Here is a 27,902-nt window from a genome sequence, read left to right as displayed (position 1 = left end):
CAGATGAGAGAGTTTTAATAAGCCAATGGGTGAGGCTACAAATGGTGGTCGTAAGTTTGACACAGGAAGGACACACAACGAACATTCTTAAAAGCAGTCAGGCAGAACATTATTCGATAGCTGATGTGTGGAGGTAAGGTCTAAAACAAGATGATGTGACAGAGAGGTGGGATTAATAAAAGGGGTAATATTAGCGTGTTAGGACCTTTGAGGAGCTGTGGACCACTTCTTCTACCATGCTTAAGGGTTGAGAGAGTTGGATATGTACCCTCTGTATTTTGACTGTGCCTGATGGCCGGCTCTGATAACTGCTATAGTAAAGTTTACCAGTGACCCTGTCTGCAATCTGGGGTGCCATGGTCCTTAATTAGGATATAAAGATTCCCCCATTCTGCATAAAAGACAGAACACCTTCCTGGAATACGCATCATGTCTCTTACAAAGCTAATAATAACTCTCTGGCCAACATGAATGGTAATCTCTAGTTTGATCAGAGAAAAGAAAACACAGGGGACAGGTGTTTTAGAAATCTATTTAGGTGTTATAGGGATAAATATTTCTGGCAACCTTCTGGTAAGCAGTTCCCAGACCCCACCACACTGTTGAGTATAGGTTTCCTGAACCTTTGAAATCTTAGTATAGCAATTGCATAGATGGAAAAAGAAATCTGAAACATTTTTTTATTACCTTAACTTACTTTCTTAGACCTTCAGAACTTTAAGCTTTCACAGCCTCAGAGCTTTATGTACTTTTTAGGCCCTCAGAACTCAAGCATTTTGAGAGAGGTTTATGCTTCAGGCATCAGGTGCTGCCCCCTGCTGTCACACATGTGTTGCAGCACAGGTCCACAGTGTCATCCACCAGGATTTTTATAGGGTCATGACCATTTGGATTGACCTATGGTAGCATAGCCACCCAATTGCCCAGAGAAGTCTGGCCTTTGGTGGCATCTTTCCTTGCCTGCATCTGACTTAATTAGCCCAATGTGCAAGAATCCTTCCTCAGAACCCTGTGGTTTGTTTTGGGCCTAGGTGGGACAGATGATGACCATGCCCTCCTTTCTTTCTTGGCAGGAAGTCTAAAGCTAAGCCAAACGGCAAGAAACCTGCTGCAGAGGAGAAGAAGGTGTACCTGGAGCCAGAGCACACCAAATCCAGGATCACTGACTTTGAATTCAAGGAGCTGGTAGTGCTGCCCCGGGAGATCGACCTCAACGAGTGGCTGGCCAGCAACAGTGCGTGCGGGTGGGGAGGCGGGTGCAGCAGCTGAAGGGCAGGGAACCTCCCCCATCTCCAAGCACCCCCAGAGCAGTAGTCAATGGACAGGCTGAACTCAGGTGAACCCACTCCCTGTCACACCAGGTGGATCAAGGGAGATTACTCACAGGCCCTTTGCTTCTCTTCCAGCAACAACATTTTTTCACCACATCAACCTGCAGTATAGCACAATCTCAGAATTTTGCACAGGAGAGACGTGTCAGACAATGGCTGTGTGCAACACGTGAGTAGCAGCCTGGCCATAGCACTTTCTGGGAGTGTGGGATGGGCTGTGGTTGACCCTGCTGTCTGGGCTACTAGCTTCTCAAACTACATTCTTACCTAGCTAGACTCCCTGAACAATCAACTTCATAAGGAGTGTTCACCAAACAAGATGCTGTCCCAGCTCCCAGAAGAGCTTTTGACAATCTTTAAAGAGTTGAAGTCATATTAAGTTGTCTAATCATTTTGGAGTTATCCTGGGAATCAGTGTCAGAGAAATAACAGACAAATTTCCAAACACTTTGGAACTAGCACATTCCTGAATAATCTATAGGTTAGTGGAAAACAATCTCAAGGGCAATTGGAAGCTTGTTGAACTAAATATAAGTAGAAATGCAAAGTTTCAAATACAGCCAAGTGTGGTAGTTGGTAGTTCACATCTATAATCCCAGCATTTGGGAAGTTGAGGCAGGAGAATTGCTGTGAGTTTGAGGCCAGTCCTGGCTACAGAGAAAACCTGTCTAAGAAAATGGGAAAAGAAAGAAAGAGATGGGGGAAGGGAGGGAAGAGGAGAGGAGGAGAAGAGAAGAGAATTTGTGGGCTGTAGCTACAGCAAGGTGGGGAGAGCAGTTTACAACACCAAGCGCACATTTTAAACAGAGACATCAGACAGCAAGAGTACAACCACCCTAAGTAGACATAAGAAAGGAAATCATAAAACAAGAGTAGAAGTCACTCAAGTTGAGTTCTAGAAATTGTAAGGGAAATACGTGCTTGCTTGGAAAGAATAATAAAGTTGATAAGCTTTAGAAAAACACAAAGATGAGACAGAAGGGAGGAATTATGAACATAAGAAAGTGTAACAGTTCTCTATGGCTCTAACAGATGTTACAAAGGTAGTTAGGAAACTTCAGGATCCTCTCCAGATGTTACACAGCTAGTGTGAAATCAACTGTTCTTTGGTGAAGAAAACTTGAAGGCTCATCCAGTTCAGTAAGACATGGGAGAGGGAGGAAAAGTCCATGTCAGAAAAGAAAAAAATCAGCTATGCCTCCTTGCAGAGAGCACAGCTGTGAGATGCTGAAGGAGTCCAGCAACAAAGTAAATCCTTCAAGATCAGCACACAGAAACAGTTAAAGGTTTGTGTGCTAGCTGTGTGATTGAAAATCTAACTAATAAATCAGAACCATTTACAGTAACTCCAGAGGCAATAAAATGTTTAGTTATAAACAGCATTCACGCAGCTCTGTTTCTTAGACACCTAGGGTGGAGAGTCAAAGACACAAATGGCCACACTGTGTTCATGGATTGAAAAACAACAGCTTAACATACAAATCTACACTGAGTGAATCTGTGGTTTGTTGTGTTCTCAGTTAAAAACTCCATCAGAGCTATTAGCTACTAGACTATTGTGTTTTGGAATTTACATGAAACGGGCAACAGGAGTAGCCACAACAACAGTACATCTGGAGGAGGCCAACAGTTTGAAGATAAAGTGTTTAAACACAGTGACAAGAAAGTGTGGTGTTGCCCAAATGTGAGACAGAAGTTAGTGGGTCAGAGCAGAATCTAGGAGACCCAGAAGCATAGTCCTTTGATTTTTTGATGAAGTGGCCAGTGAAACAGTGTAGAAAAGGACAGTTTTGTTTTCCAACAACTGCGTCTGTGAAATGTAATATTACACAGAGGAAAGGAAAAGTACCATAACTTTAAGTCTCGCACCTGATACAGAAATGGAAAAATACAACAGCTTTAGAGGACAGGAGATCTTTGTGACCTAGTATTAGGCTGGTGGACATTACACAAAAGGAATGGCCCACTAATGAGCAGAACTCAGCCAACTGGACTTTGTGATTCAGAACTTCTATAAGAAAGATAACTGAGATGAAAGAACGAACACAAACTACAAGGAAACATCTGGGAGGCACCTGTGACACAAGAGCTAGTATCCAGGACATACAGAGAACTCGGGGCAGCAGCATGCAAGCTGTGGCTTGACCAACAAGAATAGGGAAGGACCAGTTGCTGCAGTGACAGATAACACTGGAGTTTTAAAGAAAATGAAGCCCACACTGATACCGTAGAACACTAGGTGCTGGGGAGTACATGTCATGCTGGTGAGATATAAGTGGCACAGCATAAGAGAGAACTTTGGCATGTTCTTATAAAATGATGCACAGACCTGCTGTGACCATAATCCTGTCCTTGGCTTTGCTTTAGAGACACGAAAACTTGTATTAACATATACCACCCCACCCCCCCATGGGGACAAGTGTAACAGTATGGTCCATAATTGTCTCCAATTGTAAAGAATCACAGGCCCTCAGCAGGAGATTGAGGAGCATGCTGTGCCCTGAGTCTAGAATTCCTACGTGGTGTGACATCTCCACAGTGTGTCCATATACCAGAGGTTTGTGAGAGGCCCCTGATTGTTTAATCCAAGATCTCCCAAGGAGATGGCTGAGAGAGCAGCATGCAGTGCATCAAGGGCAGCACTAGCTCTTCTTGACAGAACACAGAGTGACTATGATATTGTACATAGTTAAGACCCAGCAGCTCTGTACATCTAATATTGCCCCATCCCTGATGCGGGTCTTTTCAGAACTGGCAAACTCATGAATAGTCTAAAGAGTTTGGGGTGGGCCTCTAGAGGTCAAGTCACTTGATCACAGGCATCTACTATTCCCCATGGGGACAGTATGGCTTCTAATTCTGGGAATAGGATACTGCCAAGGTTCTAGACTCTGCCCAGTCGCAGGCCACCTCCTAGACAGATAACTGTACCCAATTATAAAAGGTATGGATTTATTTAAAAGAAATAAAATATGCAGAAGTATGCAATGAATGTGTCACATTGGGCTACCTATACATGAGGCCCTTGCTCTCCTTAGGTACTGTTCTGAGCACTTTGTCCCATTGGAACAGATGTATATTGCTCACCACACCCAGTTGCCACTGCCTTTGAGTTTTTGCTGTATATGTATGTGGGAGCCTACACTGGGGTGGGTATTTGGCAGGGTTGACACCCTGACCAAAGTCTCTGTCCCTACAGACAATACTACTGGTATGACGAGCGGGGGAAGAAGGTCAAGTGCACTGCCCCCCAGTATGTTGATTTTGTCATGAGCTCTGTGCAGAAGCTGGTAACTGATGAAGATGTGTTCCCCACAAAATACGGTATGTCTTTTGCAGCTTGTACTTAAATCCTTATGCAAAACCAGCAAGTTCTTCAGCACTGGGACAGAGAGTCTCTGGGATATGATTGCAAGTGGGTTCTAGAAGGGCTACAGTTTCATGATTCTAGCTCCTGCTTGGCACAGGGGACCTGGGATAAGGAGGGAGAAAGGTTCCCATGCAGAGTTCAGCCCAGCTGGGGACAAATGCCTACCAACATTCTAAGGCTCACTCACCATTTGGCCTCCTTTGGCCCTGCTATCAGCTCTGCACAATGAGGCCATCACAGTCCATCTTCCTGGGGTTGGTATTTCCAGACCTGTCAAGGTCCTGATGGGGGCAAAAAACTCATCCTGAACAGTAAAGGGGCCAGCACTGGCTTACAGGAATTCCCATGTACTTGTTACTGCCCCCTACCTGGTCTGCAGATACTCTGGGTGTCTGCTGGAGGAAGCATATGGAGCCTGAGTACCCACCACATATTCTTTGCTATGCAGGCGACTAGCATGGCTCAGCAGCACCTGTTTCTCTAGGCAGATGCCACCCTGGGGGACAGATTTCTGGGAACTCTGTGGAGGGGTGGTAGCAATTAAGCTCTTGAGACCCATCCAGAGAAGCCTAGTTGTAGGAACCTAGACTCCTTGCAGGTCTGTGACATGTGGCCTCCCCCTAGGCAGAGAATTCCCCAGCTCCTTCGAGTCCTTGGTGAAGAAGATCTGCAAGTATCTGTTTCATGTGTTGGGCCACATCTACTGGGCCCACTTCAAGGAGACCCTGGCCCTTGAGCTGCATGGACACTTGAACACACTGTACGTGCATTTCATCCTCTTTGCCAGAGAGTTCAACCTGCTTGACCCCAAAGAAACCGCTGTCATGGACGACCTCACTGAGGTGCTGTGCAGCAGCCCGGGTAACAGTGGTGCCACTGGGGATGGGGCCAGCAGTGGCACTTCTGGAGCACAGAACCACGTGAAGGAGAGATGAGTTTCCAGGGCCAGATGGGTGCACATGTGCAAAAAGACAACTGTGTGTCTGTGTGTGCGCACACATGCCCGGGCGTGCTGGTGGCAAGGTCTGAGGGCCCCGGGCTGCTCAGAGTGTGGGCTCCATGGATGCCGCTGGAGTCAAGGCGTGTTTCCTGACTTCCCTGTTGGATGGATGAGTGCTGTTTGTAGTGAAGAGCCTTTGGAGTCATTCATTCATTCAACAAACATTTATTGGACTGATGTTTTGATTTTTCTTCTGTGGGGTTTTCCTTTCTTGGGTCTTCCATGTGGCTCTTGCCTTCCCCTCCCCCCACAGGGGGTGGAGCTCTGCGGCTTTGAAAGGAGCACCTTGTGAGAGGTGTCTCCCCCTTATGGGGCTTGCCCTGCAGATCTGGAGTTCTGCTGTGCTTTGGGGATGGGCTCTTACAGAGGCCTGCCCTGCAGCTTTCCTCCCTAGCTCTTGCCTGGATCTTGGCTCAGAGTCCCTGGGGTAGAGAAGTCTGCCTGGGGTGACCCAGGAGGGCCCACACCTGCTGCTTGCTCCTATTACCCCTTCTTGCTGCCTCCTCAGTGCCCAAGGAGGCCCCAATTGTGCGTATGGGCCAGGGCAGCCCAGGACCTGGCTGAGGCCCTATGTGGAGACAGGGCTATCAGTGAAAGGCAGAATCTGCTTTAGTTCATCTGTTCAGACATAATAAAAAATTCTCTCAGGTCAGAGCCTGTGTCCTCTCATCCTGCTGTTTCATATTATTCTGAATCTTCCTTGTGGTTCCTGGGTAGGGACGGATACAAGCACCATAACCTTATCCTCACTGCCTCTACCTCCTTGAGTGAAGATGGAGGTCTTCAGACCTGTAGAATTGGCTCAACATTGGGAGCCTAGGAGTAGGCAACTTGCTGCCTAGGTGGGTTATGGGACCTAAGCCCAAGACTGGAGCTGGCCTGGTGCCCAAGTAGGGAAAGAATGGAGCCAGGCATGTTTATGGCTTGGTCTTCACAGATGGCAAACTCAGATCTTTGGATCCTGGCAACCTGCTTGCTATGCCTACCAACTGGCACCAGCGGCTCTGCTGGTTGATTCTTGGGATGCTCAGCACCCCCTGACAGGTTCCCTTTAAATTGTGGGATGGACCCTCCTAGAGTTTGGTGTTTGCCTGGCCTTCTGGCTTAGCTTATGCAATGCATTTGTGGCTACTGGGCCTTTAAAACAAAGCAAAACAAAACTTAACTATACTTGGGCCTGGAGGCTTTTCTGTTAACACCTGGACCAAACCCACTTGCCTTCTGACATTTTCAGTGGCTGTTTGTCCCTGTCTAATTTACCAGAGAATTCCAGGATACATGGAGTCTTCTCAGACTGGTCCTACTGCTCCTCCATAGGAGTCCTTCTGAAACCGAGGCAGGAAGATTATGAGTTTGAGACCAGCTGCGGGCTACACAGAGAGCTCTTGTCAAACAAACAAAATCCCTGGATCAACTCCAAGCTTTTTGTCTCAGTTCCTGGGAGTGGAACCCACCAGACTGCCTGAGCCTCTTCCCACATCTCCTGTCTCAGCATAGACCCCTTAAATAGAAGCCACAGGATTCCCATGGAACTGTATGCCTGGGACTGCTATGGAGCCTGTGGTGGGACCTCAGCTTGCTAGACATGCCAGTGGGGAGTCCTGGGGGCAAGGCACAGCAGGAACAAGTTATATAGCAAAGGGACAGGTTGGCTCAGTGATACTCCCATGTACAGGGAGCTGAATTCTAGGCAGAACCCCTCAGGGAACCATAGTTCTGGCCACCTAGTGGAAGGGAGGATGCCCAGTGCAGAGGCCATGGCTAGCCTCTGTGTGGAGCCTGAAACAGTCTAAGTGAAGTGGTATGTCTCTACCTTTCCTTGGTAGTCAGGGGTGGTGGTGGTGGTGGTGGTGGTTCTGCTGCATCTGGTATGTTTGGTCTCATAGGAAGGAGTGGTAGGACCTCTAAGCACATGGTGGTGTCAGAACCTTTGGGAAGCTGTCCATCAAGGAATAGGTATATAGTTAGGACTACCACCTCCCAGGTTGTGTGCTGGGATCCAGCTTCTATGAGCCAAGGTATACATAGCAGTTGTGCATGCCACCACATGGATGGCTCCCTACTGCTCCTTGTCCCTGTCGTGGTGTTCTTTTCTGTACATGGAATAGATCCATGAAGAGCTATGGACATCAAGGAGCTAACACTTGGGAGCACTCAGGCTGTGTGAATGGCAGTTTTGCTGTTAGAAAAAAACATGCTCCCGAGACAGAGACCAGATGAATCTATAAATCCCTTTGTTTGGACTCAGCAAGGCAGAAAGGCTAGCCTGGCCTGTTTAGCAGTTACTGACACCTTTTGCCAGCCCTCTTAATTAAAAGTTGAAAGTAGAGCACAGATTATGTGTGAAGGACTTGTAGACAAGGCTTTTGTCTTAGGGATTGAATCCTGTAAGAGACACAGGAGTTGGATAAGGCTCTTGAGAACAGTGCATCTCACCAGAAGCCCTGAGGTGGGATGAAACAAGATCTTTTGAGGCAGGGAGGTTTCCAGTGGAAAGCTAACTAGATCAGTAGAGGATGCTACTTTTCCTACAAACGGGGCAGGGCATAGGGCTAGAACCATGAGCCATAGAGGATGCCTGCCACTGGCTTCCTGTTTGTCCTGTGTTTGGAAGCTTATGACCTTGTCTGGCTCATTGGCCTACCAGTGTGGAAAGGGTACTCCTAGAATGGATAACATCTAACACTCTCCTTTGACTTGGAGGATGCAATTTGAGGCTTCTAACTAACAAGGTGAGGTATGAGGCCTGGCTTGATACTATGCTATGTTGAGACATTGGACGTGAGTAGTTGTATAGGATGGGATCCATGGGCAGACTGAGATTGAATAATGCCTCTCACATCTAACATGCCCAGGTCCTTACCCTGGAACCTGTGACTGTTACTTAGCACTGACAGGACATAAAGTTACAGGTGGAATGAAGGTTATAATAGCTGATATGGACATAGAATGACCCAGGCCCTTAGTGAACAGTGTCCATAACAGTGGGAGGAGGGGCAGCAGCCAGTAGAACTAGAAACAACACCACAGTGACTCAACCTGGAGCTTCTGTTTGCAAGGCAGAGGCAAGGCCATGAGCAAAAGGATAATGGGGCCTCAGGAACCTCAGGAGCTCCAGGATGGCCTCCCCAGGTAGGAATACTGCTCCCTCACCACACCTTTGACACCCTTGGTGACCATAACCATCCTCTGCCTTTTTTTTTTTTTTAACTATACCATGAGACTTGCGCTTATGGGTAGTGGTGTCAGTGGAGGATGCGCATTGAGCCTCAGGAGAATGAGACACTTGACAAGGAGCCATCAACCAGGCTAGCTGTCCATAATGAGCCAGAATTAAGGTGTAGGTAGGGGTGTAAAACAGATAATCCTATGACTGACTTGAAGGGTTTTGAGGGCCCATCCTCTAAGGAATTGTGCCACTCTGCTCTTAGAAGGTACCATGAAGCCTGGGGTGGCTCATCAGGTTAAGAGGTTGGGTTTTTCCACATCTCCTGGGGGTACTAGACTTTGCTTCATCACCCAGGGTAGGAAGCATCCATTACTTCATTCCTGCCCACATACTTCTATGCCAGTCACGTTTAGTCCTAGCCTCTAGAGGACTTTTATATTTTAGTAGTTCTTAATTGCATTAGATTAATGTGCAGACCACTGGGTTTAATACTCAGTGTGAATGGCACAACGTCATGTCTGGTGCATCATTTCTTTGTTTATTTTCTATATGAATAACAGGCTGAGATTGCTTCGACTTATGTACAATCAAGACAGTTTAGTGTCAGGAGGAGTGGGACTGTGGATGAATCCTTTCTGAGCCTTGGAGGTGCAACAGTGTGCATGTGGGAAGCTGCCAGGTCTGTGAAGTAAGCTCATCTCCTTAGTACCCACTAAGCCTGACTGTAGACTCAATAGCCAGTGGGCCAGATGGAGGAAGATTGGGTGGGAGTGGGTTTACACTCAGCAAAGCAGATTCAGGACTACAGGAAGATATCTTAGCATCCTGAGCCCCAGACCCAGAGAATCAGGCACTTTTAGGGTCAAGTCCTTGCCTAAACCTGTATTTCAAGCAATAGTTAACTGAAAAGCTGCAATTAGGAGCTTGGTCCCTTGTCCACACTAAGTGTCTTCTGGGTATCCCACTTCTTGGAGGGCACAGTGACATTTAGAATTTAGTAAGGGTGACCCTAACTCATTGCTTCTTGTTTTGAGCTTGAGTTGGCAGAGCTATCCCCCTTAGCTCACAACGAAGCTAGGCAAAAGGAAGGCTCTTAGGGTTCTCCGGCAAGATTGTGTGTTAGCTAAGCCTTCACTCCAGGGCAGTACTGCATTTGGCTACTCCAACAAGGTGGAAGACAGCTGGCATCTACTATGCAGAGGCCAGGGGTGCTGTGAACTCCCACAATGCATGGCAGTATCTACCATAGAGAACCATCAGCCTCCCACTGTCAATGTGCCACCAAGCAATGTGGCACCTGTGCCAAATGTATAGCTTCACACACTGGGCACTTTCTGGCTTCAGACTCTTGGGCATCAAGACATGTCCTCCATGTAATCGAAGCAAAGAGGTGGCGATAAGGCCAGGGCAGCTGTCTAGTCTCAGGTAGTGTGGAAGGGACTCTTATGGAGAAAGTCTGAGTGCTAGGTGACCCCAAAAATATCTGGGGTGCTAGAACTACCATGAAGAAAACAGCATACTCATTCCTATCTTAGCAGAGCTCTGCCAGCCAGTGTCTAGACTGTTCTTTCCCTATCCCTGGTTCTCACTAGAAGCCCACCCTGGTGAAAGACAGCCTAAAGAAATACCCCTCCCTGATTAACAGACCCTAACACATGCATGGATCCTCACCCAGGGGCAGACCTCTTCCCTTAGCACAGCCCAGACAGGTACAGTACAGTTGGTGACAAGAGCCACTTCTGGATATCCTGTGCCATTCCCCATGCCCACCCGACCCGGACGGAAACCTTGCATCATGTGTCTTTATGGAAGGAATTTATTGTTCCAGAACTGAAGTTGCTCACAGTTATTTGACAGGGGTTACACCAGATGGGGCTTGTCCATTTTTGTGATGTCTGCGAATCCGCATGTGTCCAAAGTACAAAAGAGGAAGGCTAACGAGAGGTATTGCTTTCAGTATCCTGACACCGTAATATGCCCCTTCCCACTTGTACTGCGTGGCTTTGCTGTTGTTACAGGTGTTTGATTTTGTTCTATGTATAGAAATCCCAGCCTGTGGTGGTTGAATGTAATAGAAGCATTAAAATCTGTACATGAGGGGAAGAGCAAAGGCATGCATGAAACCTGCCCCCAGCCCCTCCTGCTGCTATGCCGGGCACCTTGGGCCAGCTGGGAGGGACTGGCTCAGCCAGACAGAACGGAACACAGACAAAAGCTGAAGATGAGGGAAGTGATGTGGGCTTTGGTGGGCAGCAGGCAGTGGTGTGGGCCCCTTGCCCTCGCCACCTCCAAGAGGAACCCACTGCAGAGCACTCTGCTAACTCCATTTCTGGCTTTGATTTTTTTAAAACTTTTTAATTTTAATTAAAAAAAAAAAACCAAACAAACAAACCGAGGTACTGCTGCCATCCTGTGTGTGAGTTGGGTGCCAGCTCAGGGCCTTCTACCCCTTCTCAATCAAACACCAAACCAAGATCAGCCTCAGCCTGATGCAGCAGAGAAGTGCTGGGTAGTGCTTCTGGGCAGCAGGCACGGCTGACCAGTGCAGGCTGATGCCCTGTACCCTGAGCTCTCGTGTGGAACTGGAGCTGCTGCTAAGTAGTAATAAAACAACCCGGGACAGAGCTAACCACATCGTTCTTTAAATATATATATATATATATATGTATATGTGTATAGAAATAGCCAAGAGCAAGGAGCCGAAACACAAACTCTAGCTCTGCCCCAGCGGCCCCACCCCACACCCTTTTCCAAAAACAACCAAGAAAAGAAAGTTTATAAAAATATCTTGCAGGAATTCTTTTAAAGTTTACAGTAGCTTGCCAGTGCTGCATCCACTGGCTGGCTCTCCACTGTCCCCAGCCCCACAACGGCTCTGTCCTCAGAGGGAACCTGGGCTCTGGACCCACCCTGCCCAAGTCAGACAGACAGAACAAACAGACAGACAGACGGCAGGAGGGTGCTGCTGCTGCTACTCCCCCTTCCCTGAACAGAGAACAGAGACATAAAGAAACTCAATAAATTAAAACAGCAAATGAATAATACTGGTCTCAGCCCAGCCCCCGGCAGCTCTGGAGCACCCAGGTCTTTGCTCCCCACTTCAGCCCATGAGAACCTTCACAGCTGGAGCTCTGCAGCCTGGCAAGGTGGAGCAATGGATGCAGATGAGAAGAGGTGGCCCTGCGAGGCCAACATGTGGAAAAGGCGAGGTGAGTGGCCCAGGAGGCCTCCAGATGCGGCGTGGAGGACAATCCATTCCCACTGCTTCACCCACCATGGTCCCCTACCCTGGAAGATGGTGAACAGGTTGTCCCTGCTGAGGATCTTGTCACTGGGATCCAGGGTGGCTGGGCGAGAAGAGGAACCCCTGGGCAGCAGGCCCTCCTCCCTTGGGCCATGCGGGGCTGCCAGGGAACAGGCAGAGGTGGTGGACAGTGGGCTAGCCTCTCTGCCCAGCAGCAGCAGCAGGAGGGTGGTCCGCAGCAGCTGCCTTCGGTCAGCCAGTGTCCACACGCAGCACAGAGGACGGCCTCGTGGAGGTGACATGTTAACTTTTCGGGATAATTCCTGGTATCAGAGCGGAAACAAGCGATGCTGTCAGAGACGGGCAGAGACAGAGACCGCGAGAGAGAGAGAAGAGAGCAAGCCCAGCAGCCCAGCCTGCGGGCCGCGCCCTGGCCACTCTCCTTTCCTCCCAGGCTTGAGACAAGGTCTGGGCAGGCAGGTGGGGCCTTGTCCACACAGGGCGGCAGAAGGCCACAGTCAGTGCTGTGTTGTGCTGTGCTGTGCTGTGCTGGGGAGGGACTAGTGTCTAAGGCTGCTCACGGCGGGCGGCGGGCGGCCCCATCTTGGCCATGTCCTTGCCCATCGGGTACTCGGTGTCCCCTCCAGGGCCAGCGGCCGCGGAGTCACCCAGGGGGCCGTGGGCACTCCGCTTGGCGGGCGTGCTGGGGGCCTGGGCCGCCTGCCCGTTCTTCTCGTCTGAAAAAAGTTGTTTAATTACGTCAAAGAAGTTACTCAATGGGGTGCCTGGGTACACAGAACAGAAGACAAAAAGAGAGAAAAGAAAAAAAAGGGGGGGCAAGGGGAGAGAGGGAGAGAAGGAGAGAAAGAACAAACAAATGAACGAAGGAGCCTTGACAAGAGAAAGAAAAACCCAACGAGATGAAGTCAGATGGAATGGCAGAGCAAGGACAGGCGGGTAACAAGCAGGGTGGGCAGGCGGCCAGTGGGGTCCCTAGTGCCAGGAGCAATGCAGTGGGAGGGGCTGTTGCTGTGGGGTAGACCCTTGAACTCCATACCTCCAAAGTGGCATGGGATATGTGGGCTGCTTCTGAGAACTGAGGCCCAGGACAGGCAGTGAGATTCCTCCCTCACCCAGTGTGGCCCCAGAAGTCCTGGGCCTCCCTTTCCAAGTGTCCGGGTCACATGAACTGGCCAACCCAAGATGTAGAAAGAACAATAGAAAGATCAGGCCTGAGTTGGACCCTGGGGTTGGCTACTGCTTTATGAGTAATGATTGCTCTTGGAAAGGGTGGCCAGAGCCAGTGACCAGCAGCATACAGGGAGACCCCTGCCCTGGCTAGCACAGACAGTTCAGCAGCAGACAGACAGGATTAATGGTGGGTAGGCAGGCAGGGAGCTGGGGACAGGCAGCCACAGCTGGATTTCTGGTCCTGGAGGGCAGAAGTAAGGGTGACCCTCCACCCTCCTGGGCCTGTGCTTATTACCCAGCTGGGCCAATTGGATACTTCAATTCCATTCCCTCACCTGACCTCAGTCTAAACCCAGTGCTGCATGCCTCTCCTCTTCTGACTGGCATGGTCTGTGGACAAGTGTCCACCTTGCCCTCCAGGGCAGTGCTACATGTAGAACCTTTATTGGCTTCAAGTACCTTTTCCTGTTCTGAGAGTTTAAGTTCTTCCTCTACCTAGCTTGATTGTAAAAATGGGGACCAGGAAGTGAGTAGTTAAGACTACTCTTGGCAGAAGATGGGGCCCAGGGGTGGTGGGTGGTCCAATGCCTGTGCATACACAGGGGACCCAGGACAGCCCAGGGACAGTAGGATAGCACTGGTCAGGGTAGGCTGTGGGCACACAGTGGAGGTGGCAGGCTAGGGGCCAAGTGAGCATGAGGAGTTCTTACCACATTTGCAAAGCCGCCCCGTCATCACTTCCATACAGTTAGTGGTGTCTGGAGCACAGAATGGAAAGAGGGAGGAGAGTGAACAGGCTGCCCACCTGCTACCTGGGGCGCTGGCAACCTGTAGCCAGCCAGGCTGGGAAGGAGCAGGGTCCTGAGAGGGAGGGCTGATCCAGGAGTGGCCAGAGTCCATACAGGAGAAGAGCTAGGAGTAGGCAGGGCCCAAGAGTATTGACTGGGAAAGAGGAGCTGAGCCTGGACACAGGATGATGGTACAGGCAGGCTCAGGGAAGGGGAGAGTTTGGAAGAGGCAGAGCTGAGAGCTAAGGTCTAGGTCAGAAGAAGCCTATGACTACAGCTGAGTGGGAGCAAGGTAGACAGCAGAAGGTCATGCTCCAATAGCCAAAGCCAGAAGACAGGATTTGTCCTTTGTTCCTGGTGGGCCTGTCTTCCCTGGGCTGGATAAACTCTTGCTTTGGCATAGTTTAACAGGCCACCTATTCCGTGCCTGCACCTCATTACTCACTGGCTTCCACACACCCCTGTCTCTTCCACTATGCTGGGCTTCCTGGCATCAGGAGACCTGGGTGGGACATCCCTGTCTGGATGGCCCACAGGTATCCTGGAGGTTCATACTTCTGTCTACCTCCAACAGGGTCTTTGGAGCCAAGCTCATTGGACAAGGGCCCAGGACACAGGGACACAATGAGGGCATCAGGGGGACAGGCCGAGATCCAAGAATGGTTGGGAGCCCAACAGTCTCAAGGGTAGGCTCCAGTACTGAGACTGAGTAGAACTGGTGGCTGGGTCCTGTGTACAGGCCACACCCACCATATTCCCTGTTACACTCGGGTCGTGGCACTGGGTGGGGGGTATGGTAGACCATCTCATAGGATAGGGCATGGAGAGCTGTCCAATATTCAGGAGTACAGGAGGAGGGCTGCAGTGTCTGATTGGTCACCATGAGCAGAACCCCAGCAGTGTGCTAGAGACCTTGGCTTTCCTTGCATTAATAGTTCTGGCCTGCCTCTGCCTCTGCCTCTGCCTCTCTGCCTCCCTGCCTCTCTGCCTCTCTGCCTCTCTGCCTCTCTGCCTCTCTGCCTCTGCCTCTGCCTCTGCCTGTCATTCCTTGTCCTCAGTTTCCCACTACTGCTGTTCCCCAGCCTGTTTTCCGCTTTCCAAGATGGAGGCCTAAAGCCCCAGAAAAGCAAAGTTGACTGAGTTCAGTGCCCCAGGGGCACCTGGTCCTGCTTGCTTGCTTTCTTCCAAGCAGAGTGGGTAGCTGAATGAGCCCAGGGCTGCTAGGGCTCCAGCCCCACCTGCCAGGGGATGACGAGGCTCATGATGGGAGCACATCTACAGGCAATGAAATGAGGATGGAATGGGATGAGGAGCAGGTGGAAAGAATCTACATACACACAAGGGACCCTAACAGCCCCAGCTGTGGAGACAAGTTGAGACTAGGGCTCAGAGAAGCTGGCCCTGAGCCACATCCCATCTCTTCTAGACTTCTCAAGTGCCTAAGAAGTCCCATGCCATATACCATCAGCCTGTCCCATTGCTATACAGACTATATCCTAGCTAAACTCTGACATACAGGTCCCATGTGTGTACCTGTGCATAGGGCCAGACACACAGGTATTCCTTTCTCCCATAACTACCAGCAGCCTACTGGGACTCTCAGATCCCATCCTGCTTAAGGCAGAGCTCTGTTGGTCAGTGGCATTGAGGAAGGGAGCCCCAGTTCTTGTAGAGTGCTACAAGGGGTGCCCCAAGGGTCAGGGCCTTGGGCCCTGCTCCCAGAGCCTGCTCAGGCTGCCCTCATGTCTAGCTGCCTAGGTGCTGACCCTGTAGGCCTGTCTGGAGCCAGGCCAGATGAGTGGGCACAGAGTGCCCCTCTTAGGACAAGCCTGGCTCTTGCAGGAGGCCCTGCCCGCAGCCCCTCCCCTCCCCGGCAGCAGGCCGGACACCTTACCTGCCAGCGTCAGAGGCTACTCTCGTAGCTGGTGGCCACCTTCTGGCCCTTAAGCCCAGCACCCCAGCTTAGTCCTGGCGCTGGCGGGGGTGGTTCTACGGTGGACAAGAGGCGCCTTTCAGTGTGATGCAGCCCACCATGCCCGGGGAGGGGCCCTGCTCCCTGAGGGGTGCAGCACTGCTCAGGGCAGGGAGGTGGGCATCCATCCGTCACAGTAGGAGGCCATGTCAGTTCTCATACCTCCCATCCAAGCAGCACTAGCCACAGGCGCTGTGCTGAGCCCCCGCCTCACCTGACAAGTGCTGGGCTGATGGCTGGTCATGGGTGCTTAACAGCTGGGCCTGGATGGTCTCTACCACCCTCTTGAAGCGGCGACTGGGGCCTGGGGGAAGACTGGCTGTCAGGACACTAGGAGCACCAGTGACAGTCAAACACAGCCACCAAGTGGGTTGGCTTACCTGAGAGTAAAGTGAATGTGACTGAGTAGATGCCATTCTCCTTCTGGGCCTCTCCGCCCTCAGTGTAGGTGATGTCCACCTGGAACTTGACCGGCTTCTGGAACACTGCTGGGCCCCCTGTGGCCTTGTATTCAGCCCTGAAGCTTGTCTGGGAAATAACGCTGTGGCTGAGGCTGGGGATCTGCAGTGTGTACAGGTTGGATGTGAGAGCAGCCTACCAGCAGGCCCCCACTAACCCACTTCTGCAGAGGTGGCAACACAAGGGCCAGCACTATGTAGGCACCAGACACAAACCCAGCCCTCCAAACAATCTCCAGTTTTGAGATCCAAGCATGATATAGAAAACTAACAGTCGGCGAGAAACTCACTTCAGAGCCCCCTTGCTCAGCCAGCCAGGGTGCACGCTAGAACCCTAAACCAGAAGAGGCTAGATGGCTTTCCATCCCTGAGTCAAGGGCAGGAATGAAGGAGCACCACAGCAGTGGTCAGGGAAGCTATGAGGTGTGTGAGTTCACAGCACTGAGCTCTGGTCACATTGATGTGACAGTAGCAAGAGCAAAACAAAAGCAGACAGGGTTATCCCAGCTTACAGGACTAGCCACCATGGGCAAGTGTATGGGAGTTCCAGGCTGATCTGGTAACCCAGGGCCTTGTGAATGGATGGATTCGTGGATTCGATGGGGGGTGAGAGACAGGCTCACATCAAAGGGTAGAAGTGCTAAAGGGACACAGCAGGCCGAGAGTCTGGCCAGTCTCAAATACAACCACTCTATCAGAAGTGGCCTTCCCTGGCCTGAAGCTTCTTGCAGGCATTCTCAGCTGTCCCCAGGGCACCAGGGACATCCTTCAGCTAGGAATCTGAAAGGATTCCAGGACAGAATGTCTAATGAGGCAACAGCACCCTAGAGCAAGTACCTTCAAATAAATACTCATGAGAGATAGGACTCCCCTTGGCCCAAAGTCAGCAGACTGAGGTCCTGAGGTAGGAGGTACACACTGAGGAAAGTCCCAGAGAGGTCTGGCTCAGCGTAAGGCAGCCCCACATAGGAGTCACAAGGGACAGGGTCAATTCTGAGAGTCTTCTGGGAGTTAGCCTGGCTAGAAAGTCTAATCTCTAATCTTTATGCCTTTCTGCTTCTCAGAACCTAGAGATGCCTCTAGGTTCTGAGAAGCAGAAAGGCATAAAGAGATGCCTCTAGGTTCTGAGAACCCCAGCCTCTACAGGGAAGCTAGGGTCCACAGGAAGTCACAGGCTTCAAATAAAGAAGTAGCATGGGAATTAGACTCTGGGCTTCAAGCCATTAGGTGGGTGTTATCAGAACCCTTGGTCACAGCCTCCTCTTGATTCGTGTGGCCACCTGTATTTCACCCTCAGTCTCAGGGAGGTTTCACCTGGAGACCAGCACACCCTAGCCATGGGCAGCTCCCCACTCCCAGGGTGCTAGGCAGCTCCCAGCAGGATGAAGGCCTAGGTAGACAGTGGTACTCCAGGCAGAACAAAAGGATGAGTTAGGTGTACAGTTTGTGTGAATGAGAGGTCCTATGGTCTGCCTGGAGGCTGGGCCCATAGATGTAAGTGTCCACCTGGCTTTGCCGTGGCCTCACCGACAGGAAGGCATGAACGATGTCAGCCTTGATGGAGCTCAGGGGCTTGTCCTTGATCACCACAAAGATCTGCTCCTCCTTCTCCAGGTTGATGAAGTTCCCGAACCACGATTTCTTGGCCAGCCTAGGCAGAGCAGAGGCTGTCATGATGGGGATGTGATGCCTGGTCCTCTTCTGTAACCTCCAGAGTGGCTGGTGCTGTAGAACAGTGTTCCCCACATCCCAGACCAGCCATGCGGCCCTTATGCCAACCTGATCAAGCCCACTCCCCTAACTCCACAATCCAGCACAAAGGGCAGTCCCCAACTCTAAACTTGCCCCACAAACAAGATAAAACCTAACCAAATACTTCTTATTGTAACCATAAACCAAAAGACTTAACCCTAACCAAACTTCTCTAACCATAACCCCTAACCTTACCACAACATCCATAAACCTATATCTATATCCTCAGCCTGAACTCCATGTCACTAGCTCATACCCCATGTCTTTAACACGAACTCCTTGTCCCAACCTTCACCTTACAATACTAATCCCAATTCTATGTCCTTAACAATAAATTTAACTCCAACATACACTTAACTGCAAGTCCTTGACTCCCACAGGATATCTGAGTGGCACTTGCTAGACAGTCCACTGTGTAGGACAGGGGATGGGAGAAAGTGTCTGAGTCTCAACCTCTATTTGGATCCCTACATTTTGGGGAAGCTCCCTCTATACTTTCCTCAAAGAAATGTCCACAGACTCCTGGAAGCTGCTGCATGTTACAGAGTCTTCTGGTGAGGCTCTCTGATATTAATTAAAGATTATGTGGCTCCATACTTGAGCTTGTAAGATCCCTGGTAGACCCTTGGGGTCAGTTAAGGAAGGACCTGCCCAGAGTTCCAACAGCCACAGGTCTGGTACACACTGCCCACCCAACTACAGGACTAGTTTTCTTCCCACTCTAGCTTGACATCATGCTTGGCCATGACTCCACTGCTGCCCAGCTGGCCACAGGTGTCTGGCCAGGTTACACCAGTGACAACCCAGCTTCACTGCCACATTCCTCACTGCATAGACCATCTCCTAAAGTGTGGACACTTTACTCGTAAGTATAATCTTCTGCTAGTCCAAGGGGATGAAAGGCAGATATCAAGCTCCCCAGCCTCACTTGTGGGGTCCCACCCATTCCCTTCTAGACATGTGCATAGCTGGAGTTGTTGCCACCTTTGCTGACAGGATTCCCAGATATCTGCAGATACCCAAGTCCAACCCAACTACAAGACTAGTTTTCTTCCCATGATAGCTTGACAATTGGCAATTGGAAGACATTCTTTCCTAGTCCTAGAGATCACAAAGCAGAATGCCCAGTGAGGTCTAGATCTCTGCTCCAGAGACCCTAGGGGTGGCTAAGCTACAGGCTGTCTCAAAGCAACTCCCAGTCAGCATGGCCAGGCAGACTTCCAGCTGCCTGGTGTAAGTACAGTGGGGGCACAGCCAGCCCTCAGTCAGATGCATCTCTGTTCCAGGGACTCATGCTAGAGACTGAGGGAAGTGGCAACAGTGGGATAGGGTTGGCTGTGGCCAGCATGAATGAGAGGATCTGTGCTGGGCAGCCCCAGCCACTGTCAGTCTAGGCTATATGAAGGGTTTCCTGGTTGCGGCTTCCCCCTTCTTCATTTCTAGGATGGTTCTTTTGCCTCTGTGGCAGACACGGACCCCAGCCCTTTTGTGTTCCTGTTGTCAGCTGACCCCAGCCCTTCTGTGTTCTTTTTGTCAGCTCTGTCCAGTGCTGTGTATACAGACCCCTGGTGTAGGCCTTTGTCCCACCTGTACCCAAGGCCTATGCCTGGACCCGGAGACCAGCAATGTTCAGGATATTTTGAAGCAGACAAGTGGTTCTAGAAAACAGAATTTCTGGCTGAAAATCACAGGTGCAAGCAGAAACATTTGGCTGGTATGGCATGTGAGACATGGCCAAATCTGAACAAAGCTGGATGATCAGAGGGGATTGGGTGGCACTGGGTGACACAGCCCATGCTAGAGCTCTGGTATCCATATTGCTGGGCCCTGGTACTAGCCTGGGTACACAGAATACTTGGTGTGAGCCATAAGGGTACATGAGAGAAGGTCCTAGGTTGGCAGGCAAAGAATGTTCAGCTTGGTGGGCTCCAGCTGATGGCAGCAGAGAGGGGGGACTCTATAGACTGCTGTAGCTCCCATGGCTTCTACCCAGCTGCCTTGACATAGTGGATAACCAAAGGAGCCAGTTCCTGGGATACCTTTCCTTTCCCAGCTATGGTTCTGTGGAGGCTATGACCAATGAGGGGCTCATGACAGAAGATGAGGGTGTAAAGCTTTCCTGAGCCAGTATGCAGGGCTTGAGAGAGTAAAGCCTCTAAAGGTGGAGGTGGAAGCCAAAAGGCTTTTCCTCAAGCTACGGTCACAGATTTCCTACTTTTCTAACCTCTCTCTCTCTCTCTCTCTCTCTCTCTCTCTCTCTCTCTGAACAACATAAAGGCCTAACCTAGTTAGAAGTGGTCCTGTGCCCCCAGAGCCTCAGGGCAGTTAATGGTGAGCTTAGGTGTCTGACCTTCACTGGACAAAAAGCACAGCAGGTACCTCTGCGACTTTCACTTGCTAACACAGAGCAAGCAACTGCCCACAGGTCCTTACTGAGTGCTGGCAACAGGGCTGAGGCCTTCCCTCTTGTCTGGCCACTGTGTGAGGTGGCACAGCTACAATGATGTAATGGGCTTTGCCAGTGCTTTCCCCTACCCTCTGCCCCAGTCATATGACGTTTTCCTACTTTTACGCCAGTAACTACTGCCAGGCCACCGTGAAAGGTACAGAGAAGCCACACTATACAGGCCCTCAGCATCTGCAGGGTGGGTACACTGGGCCATCCCACACTCTCTTCCCTCCAGCTGAAGGCTACAGCTACTCTGTCTTTCTCAGGCTTCTACCAATAACCCTAGTGCTCTCCCTGGGACCTGTATCTTGTAGCTGTCCTTCCTCCTTAGCACAAGCCCGTTTCTCCTTATGTCCAAACCCTCCCTGTGATCTCTTAGACTCCAGGGAAGCCCAGAGCACACCCACTTGTCCCCAGCCAACTCTAGAGTTAGCATTTCTCATGTGGGTAGGACCTAAAGTTCCTAAAGACTCATGAGCTGAGTAAGGCCCAAGGGGTTCAGGCCAGGAACTAAAAGCCCTCAGGTGGTTATCCCCTGCCTGATGGGAAAGATCCTGGGTCCCTCTCTCATCAGCCTCAAGCAAATCCACTTACTCTGGAGAGGATTCTGGGGTCAGGTTGGACATCTCCTCTGGCGTGGGAACTGTGCACAGGAAAGGACAAAGGCAAGGTTGGTTGTTGCTGCAGGTTCGAGTCTCAGGACCATGCCCACTTTGTCCCCTCAAACCCCGCTCAGCGTGCTGTCAGTGCTGTGGTGCTGAAACCCCATTGTGCTTCTCCAGGCCCCAGATGAACAAAGGTACTGGCCCCAGCACAGCCTCAGACCTGTAGGCTTCCTGACCACCCAACAGGCCTCGCTGAACATAGCTGCCCACAAGATGATAGAACAATTCTGGGACAAGAGGGTACAGGGCAGACACAGAGTCCACTGCTTGTGGAGAGGCCCACAGACCCGCCAGCTGTTGGCATGTTCCATCTGAGCAGTGCAAGACCCCATATGCAGATTCTACCACCTACCCAGCCCCACAGCAGTGCTAACCTTGCAGTTTCCGGCGGTGGAAGCGAGGTGAGCCCAGGAAGCTATTCTTGATGGAGTTCAGTCGTGTCCGCCAGGGCACTCCTCCAACACTAGGGCTGGATGGTGGTGTGGGATTGGGTGTGCCAGCTGGGCTCTCCTTTGGCGTGTGGACAGGCGTCCCTTTGGGGGTAGGAAGGGGACTACCCCTTGGTGAGGGGTGAGGGGTCACCTGTATGGTGGGGACAGATTTGGTGTTTGGTTCAGTCCCAGTTGGCAGGAGCCGGGCGGGGACCGGCAGTGTGGGTGGCCCAGGGGACAGGACCAGTGGAGTGCCAAGGCTGGCTCCAGGAGGCTGGGTCTGAGTGCAGGCTGGGAGCGGGTTGGACTTGGTGCCCTGCAGCGGCTTGTCTGTCAGCTTGGCCTTGCACGGCAAGGTCTGAGTCTTGGGGTTGGGCCGCAGGGCGGCCTGTGGAGAGAGGATGTGTCCTGGCCGAGAGGTGCTCCGACAGGCTTCAGGCTCCGAGGAGGTGGTCAGGGGGCAAGCCACATAGGGGAGCTCAGGGGGCAGAGGGGGCAGGACAAACTTCCTAACAGGCTACAGTGACGCAGAGTGATGTCAGGAGGGGTGGCCGCGAAGTGGAGCCCATGCCCACCCCACCCACATGCACACATAGCAACCAGGATCAGCGACAGCATTCAAGCAGGAAACCCAAGCAGGACCAGAGGGAGGGGACAGACAAGGGGGAGGTTTGCCACACACACACACACAAAAACAAAAAAACAAAACAAAAAAAAAACCAACAACAAAAACAAGTGACATACAAGAAAACAGACAACACAAAACAAAAGAACATGCTGTTAGCCAGAGCCCAGCAGCAGAGCAGCAGGCAGGAGGAACCCACAAAGGAGGCCTGTGTGCAAGGCAGAGACGGGGCTTTTTCCCAGTCTCTGGAGGCCCTGCTCCCCACCCCGGGTTCTCTAACTGGGATCCCTTTTGATTTCCTGAGGCTAGCTAGCTCTATAAGTGAAGGTTTGGGAGGGTAGTCACTCACCCGAGGACTGCTGAGTGGACTTGTAGAAAGGCCTGAGGACGCACCACTGATGGATCGAGATCTGGGGGAGCAAAGCAGAGCATCTGTCAGTTCAGCAGAGGGCTCTGGCTCCTGCCCCCTAGTTGGCTGTTCCGGGAAGCCGGGGGTCCTGACCCAGAGTTCCAAGGCTTCTACCATGTTGAGGAAGGTCTCTAGAGGCACAGATATGTCCTGGGGCCATCCTGCTGACCTTGGCTGTCACCACCCAGTATGTATCCAGGGTCCCTGGGGCTCCTCCACACAGAGGAGCCACCCACCATCGACCCCGGACAAGGAACAGGAAAAGGTACTAAGTGACTGTTGACAAAAGTCCACAGATACTGGACAGAGATGCAAGGACACACTATGGGGGATTCCTGGGAACCAGATCCAGGCTTATGCAATCCATGACCCTAGCACCCAAGTCCAGCCTCTCCAGGGCTATGCTATACAGCATTCATTATAAGATTCACTACATGGGACTTGTCCAGTCCTTTCACATCCACAGCTACCTACAAGAGAAGCCCAGGGCCAGCCCATAGCCTTCATCTTAACCCTCTATTGCCCCACTGGGCTGAAGACCTAGCCTGCAAGTAGCAGGGAGCAGGTACTAGCCCTATGTATCCGTTATAACATGATGAACAGCTAGCTGCCCCACAGGTCAGAGACAAGGCCTTCCATCCAGTTCACCATGAGAATGGACACAGAAACACAGGTTCACCCCTGGCTGTGAGACCTGCCATCTTTGTGGGGGGTCAGGGGGGAAGTGGGGTAGGGTGCAGCCACAGGACAAAAGAGGATGAAAGAGCATTAGACCAGTTTGCACTGCCCTGGCCTGCCCGCCACTAACCACACTAACCACAATGGGTTTCTGGTTCCCACCTAGGCAACACCAACCTCTGTTGGCTCCTTTCCAGCTCCTAGAGCACCTGTAACTAGAGCCCTGTGTCCATGTCTTCAAAGTCTCTCTACTTAGTGCTAAAGGAACCTGAGGAAAAATGGAGACCTGTGGCCAGAGCAGCATGCCTTAGTCAGGGTGGTACCAAGGCTCCCCACTGGAACAAAGGTCCAGATGTACAGCTAGGAGCCAGTCCCTGAGAAGATGGAGATGGGGTGGAGATACCAGGAGTCAGGGGAAAGGGGACACAGCCACAAGCAGTAAGGCCTAGTCTAGGCCTTTGATCCCACCATGCCAGACAGGAGCACATTGCTGGGCACAAGGGAAGAAGAAGGGAAGCTGAGACATAAGCATGGGAGCCACATCAACCTCTCCGTCTAGCAATGTTGGGACTGAGCTGCAATCTGTCCAAAGTAGGAAAGATGACTCCAGCCCTGAGGAAAGCCAAGTAGGCAAGAGGCAAGCAGGAAGGGGCACAGGCAGGTACGGGGGGGGGGGGGGGGCGGCAGTATGCAGCTCAACAGGATGTGGCCCAGCCAATCAGCAGCATTCATGGGCAGCAGCTGTTACTGGCCTGCTGCCACCTGCCAGGAGTATAGGACACTTAGCCACTTCGTCTAAACTGGCCAGCCCTTGTGGGAATAATACCAAGGCCATCTGCATAAAAGAGTGGCAGGGGGTGGCAGGCCTGCAACCATAAGGCAGGTTTGTGCAGGGTGCAGGGTGGTACCCATTGTGGGCCTTTGCAAGCCTTGAGTATATGGGCCTCTGGCTTGGGCTGGCCATGGGCCTTGCCCCAGCAACCCCACCCCTCCTTGCATCCTTATAGCTGCCCAGGCCAGCTCTTCCCCTGGCCTGCTAGATAATTCCATTCCCAGAAAAGAGAGGTGGAAGTGTCTGTCAGTAAGCCCTGCCTCCAGGCCCGCCTCTGTCTGCGGGGCTCAGGCAGGAGTCCTGCATCTAGGGCTGGAAGGGCGGATTGGATGGGCAGGGTGTATACCTGTCTTCTTTGCTGAATTGGGGATGGGCTTCAGCGATATCCAGGCTTTTACTGAACACTGCTTTACTACAGCAGGAACAAAGCGAGAAAACAGAGTTACTGCCCGGCCACACGCACGCAGGTCAGCTGCTGGGCCATGTGCTGCCTGGCCCTCCAAGCATGGCCCACCAGCCCCAGTCCAGGGGACAGAGATGAAGAGAGAGGAAGGGGACAGAAGCCACAGCACAGCCTGCCCTGGGTGACCTTCCAGGTAGGGAGGTAGCCAAGCTTAGAGATGTATAGACTCAGTGTCAGCACCAGCCACAGGATCCCTTATCCCCACCAGTGGTCCCATCAGAGCCCAGTGTCAAGTGGCAAAACCAGAGCAGAAGCAGGCTAGATGTTCCAGGACAAAGGGCCTTCCAGATCCCCTTGGAGACAGACATTGTCCCACAGATGGGCCCACCCTGCAGCTCATAGGCCTAGAAGCTATATTAGAGGCCAGGAAGCTCAGAGCTGAGCACTGACCCTTCCCTACCCTTTGGGGTTCGAGAGAGGCCAAGGAAAGGCAACCATCTCTTGAGTACATGGTGTACACTAGAGCTACTGGGAGATCTTTGTTGAGGTGAAGCATATCCACAAGAGGCAGAATCCAGGAGAAGTGTTAGGTAAGAACATTGCCAAGAGGGACCCTTGCTGTCCCGCCTTGTTGCCAGAAGCCAAGGGATTGTGAGCCATGGCTGGCTAGGAAGTTGGAAGAAGTTTCTCAAGGAGTGAAACTTTGAGGCTGGAGCATGAGCTAGCCTGGATCCATGGGGAGGACCTAGTAGGTCTGAGATACCAGCACACTAAAGTCAAGGTAGAGGAAGTGCTATCTTGATGACTACCTAGCCATGACATGGCTCCTAGTTACTGACAAATTCAGGGGCAGAGCTGGCTCCCAGCAGAAAGAATGGGCAGTGGGTGTTTCTTGCAGAGTACAATGCTGACTCTGCTGGCAGGGCCTGTGGGATCTCCCAGCTCAGGCCTGTTGACAGATGATCAAGCCTGCCTGCCTGTTAGGGTGCTCCACTCAGCCAGGGCCCGGCTTTGCAGGCTCTAAGTGCCCGTCTTCTCAGCACTCTCCTGCCACAGTGCTGCTACTGGACACCTGGAGATGCCTGAGCACCATGTAGGGACGAGCTTGCTGGGCAGGGGTCTCTGAACAAAGCTGTACCATACCAATCCAAATCCAAGGCAGCCAAGCACCAGGGAGGGACAAGCCTGATGAGCAAGGGGCTCTGCACACAGTGAAACCATATCATAGCCCAGCTCAATCAACAACAGTGCAGCCAGGCACAGCTCAGCCCAGCCTAGTCCAGTCCATCCTACTTCAGCTCAGCCCAGTTCAATTTGGTCCAATCCAGTCTAGTTCAGTCCAGACCAGTTTATAAAGTCCAGGCCAGACCAGCTCAGCCCAGGCAAGCTCAGCACAGACCAGTTCATTCCAGTCTAGTACAGCTAGATAAGTAGAGCTAGTCCAGATAAGACCATCCAGTCCAGTTTAATCTAGGACAGTCCAGCCAGACGACACAAAAATAGTTCAGGCCAGGCCAGCCTAGGTTAATCCTGGCCAGTTCAACACAGTCTAGTCCATCACAACACAGTCTAGTCCATCCTAGCTCACCCCATTCTACTTAGTTCTGTCCAGCCAGCACAGCTCAGCCCAGTACAACTAGTCAAGTCCAGCCAACCCCAAGTCAGTTAAATACCGTCCACCTTAGCCTAACCCAGCCCAATCCAGTCTAGTCCCCTTCACCACAGGCCAGCGCAATCAGCTCAATCCAGTGCAGCCCAGCTCAGCCCATGCAGCCAGCCAGCATGCTTAGCGCAGTGAACTCCAGCCCAGTCCAGTGGCCTCAGTCCAGATCCCAGGGAGAGTGGGCAGAGACAAGCAAGGCCAGACTAAGGGTAGTAGGCTAAGAACCTGATGCTGCCCTGGCCTGGGCAATAGGAGGAAGGCTTGGGGCCTCAGTGCAGGCATATACCTCTGGCCATGCTGGGCCATCTCAATGGCTCTCCGTGCAGGCACTGGGGAGCCACCATCTGTCACACTGAGCACTTCCATGGACTTGCGCTCAGGTCGCCGCTTGCCATGCCGGTTCAGCATCGGGGAATCCACGCGCTTCCGGGGAGGGTCTGTGTGAAGACTGTGGTCAGACTGGGCCAGGAACCAGAAACAGGAGGCATGGGGTAGGGTGGAAACTTTGTACCTATTTCATTCCTGGGGGGCAGGTCCTCATCCTCATGGCTGGGATACCGTTCTTTCCGATCCAGGAGGAGGAAATAAATCATCTTTTCCTGATTCTCCCTGCAGCAGGCGAGAGGTGCCAAGGATGTATATGTGGTGACATGAGGTGTCTGACAGTGGCCTTGCAGGGACTCTACTCTGGCTATGGCCACCTACCTTAGAGGATCCACAGGGACCAAAATGGATGCCCCCTAGTGCAGCTAGACCTTGGGACATGGAGCCCAGTGACTAAAGCACCCCTACACCACCCCAACGTACTCCTCAGATAGCAGGTCCTGCAGCAGCTTGTTGCGGTCTCGGAAGCAGCCCAGTGAGTGCATGCTATCCAACACATCAGGGTCAATGTCTTCCAAACTGGGTAGTGAGCGGATCTGCACCTTGCGTGGGATGGGCTGTTCTGGCTCTGGCTCATTCTTGCCACCTCTGTGGACGACAGGGCACCCAGCAGCAGTCACTCACTTCAGCCTATCCTGAAACCATTCCACCCACCCTGAGGTGGCCAGGAGGGTGCAAGATCCACCCTTACATTAGCCCAAGTCCTGATGCTGTCCCTGCACCCTGCCCTGCAAACCTCCTGCATCCTGCAGCAGCCGCTCAGGGAGGTAGAGAGTGAGGCTAGGGCAGCCCGGAGCTGGCTGGCACCCTCCCCCCTTCCTAGCAGGCCCTGCAGGCCACAGCAACAGGCAAAGCAGGCGTTAGTGGGCAGAGAAGCTACTTACATATACCATATGTGTTTCTGAATGTGCTCTAGCTACAAGGAAAGAGAAACAGGGGGTTAGTACCAGGGGAGCCCACGTTAGGGGGTAGGGGGCCAGAGTGGGAGAATAGGAGAAGGCAGGGCAGGGGCTGCATTCTCAGAGGCCCGGGCCAGCACCCCTACTCCTGCCCCTACCCCAGATGGCAGAGGAAATAAAGCCAGGGAA

At 51.8% G+C, this 27,902-nt stretch overlaps 2 protein-coding genes across 23 annotated transcripts in view; one reads left to right on the top strand and one right to left on the bottom strand.

The window, feature by feature from the left end:
- The window catches only part of Mob2 (MOB kinase activator 2), a 48,977-nt gene extending 42,622 nt beyond the window's left edge, over positions 1-6,355 (top strand). For 4 of the 6 annotated variants that reach the window (XM_021201405.2, XM_021201407.1, XM_029541948.1 and 1 more), the window contains exons 2-5: positions 1,074-1,234; positions 1,407-1,500; positions 4,531-4,655; positions 5,326-6,355. In XM_021201405.2, the coding sequence (XP_021057064.1) occupies positions 1,074-1,234; positions 1,407-1,500; positions 4,531-4,655; positions 5,326-5,636 (691 nt within the window). In that variant the 3' untranslated portion in view covers positions 5,637-6,355. The remainder of the gene's footprint in view (positions 1-1,073; positions 1,235-1,406; positions 1,501-4,530; positions 4,656-5,325) is intronic. The other 2 variants (XM_029541953.1, XM_029541939.1) reach the window with 1 other exon arrangement.
- A 4,313-nt stretch (positions 6,356-10,668) lies between these two features.
- Positions 10,669-27,902, bottom strand: part of Brsk2 (BR serine/threonine kinase 2) — a 52,962-nt gene continuing 35,728 nt past the window's right edge. For 2 of the 17 annotated variants that reach the window (XM_029536925.1, XM_029536955.1), the window contains 13 exons: positions 27,699-27,730; positions 27,238-27,402; positions 26,942-27,039; positions 26,717-26,867; positions 24,711-24,776; positions 22,795-22,855; positions 21,764-21,971; positions 21,319-21,367; positions 18,051-18,174; positions 16,446-16,626; positions 16,280-16,369; positions 14,016-14,063; positions 10,669-12,899 (listed from right to left, as the gene is read on the bottom strand). In XM_029536925.1, the coding sequence (XP_029392785.1) occupies positions 12,682-12,899; positions 14,016-14,063; positions 16,280-16,369; positions 16,446-16,626; positions 18,051-18,174; positions 21,319-21,367; positions 21,764-21,971; positions 22,795-22,855; positions 24,711-24,776; positions 26,717-26,867; positions 26,942-27,039; positions 27,238-27,402; positions 27,699-27,730 (1,491 nt within the window). In that variant the 3' untranslated portion in view covers positions 10,669-12,681. Of the gene's footprint in view, positions 12,900-14,015; positions 14,064-15,987; positions 16,083-16,279; positions 16,370-16,445; positions 16,627-18,050; positions 18,175-21,318; positions 21,368-21,763; positions 21,972-22,794; positions 22,856-24,710; positions 24,777-26,716; positions 26,868-26,941; positions 27,040-27,237; positions 27,403-27,698; positions 27,731-27,902 lie in introns of all 17 variants that reach the window. The other 15 variants (XM_021214818.2, XM_021214861.2, XR_003843517.1 and 12 more) reach the window with 14 other exon arrangements.

This window comes from Mus pahari, chromosome 1 (assembly GCF_900095145.1).
Source record: "Mus pahari chromosome 1, PAHARI_EIJ_v1.1, whole genome shotgun sequence".
Classification (NCBI taxonomy): domain Eukaryota; kingdom Metazoa; phylum Chordata; class Mammalia; order Rodentia; family Muridae; genus Mus; species Mus pahari.
This window is presented reverse-complemented; position numbering and strand designations above follow the sequence as displayed.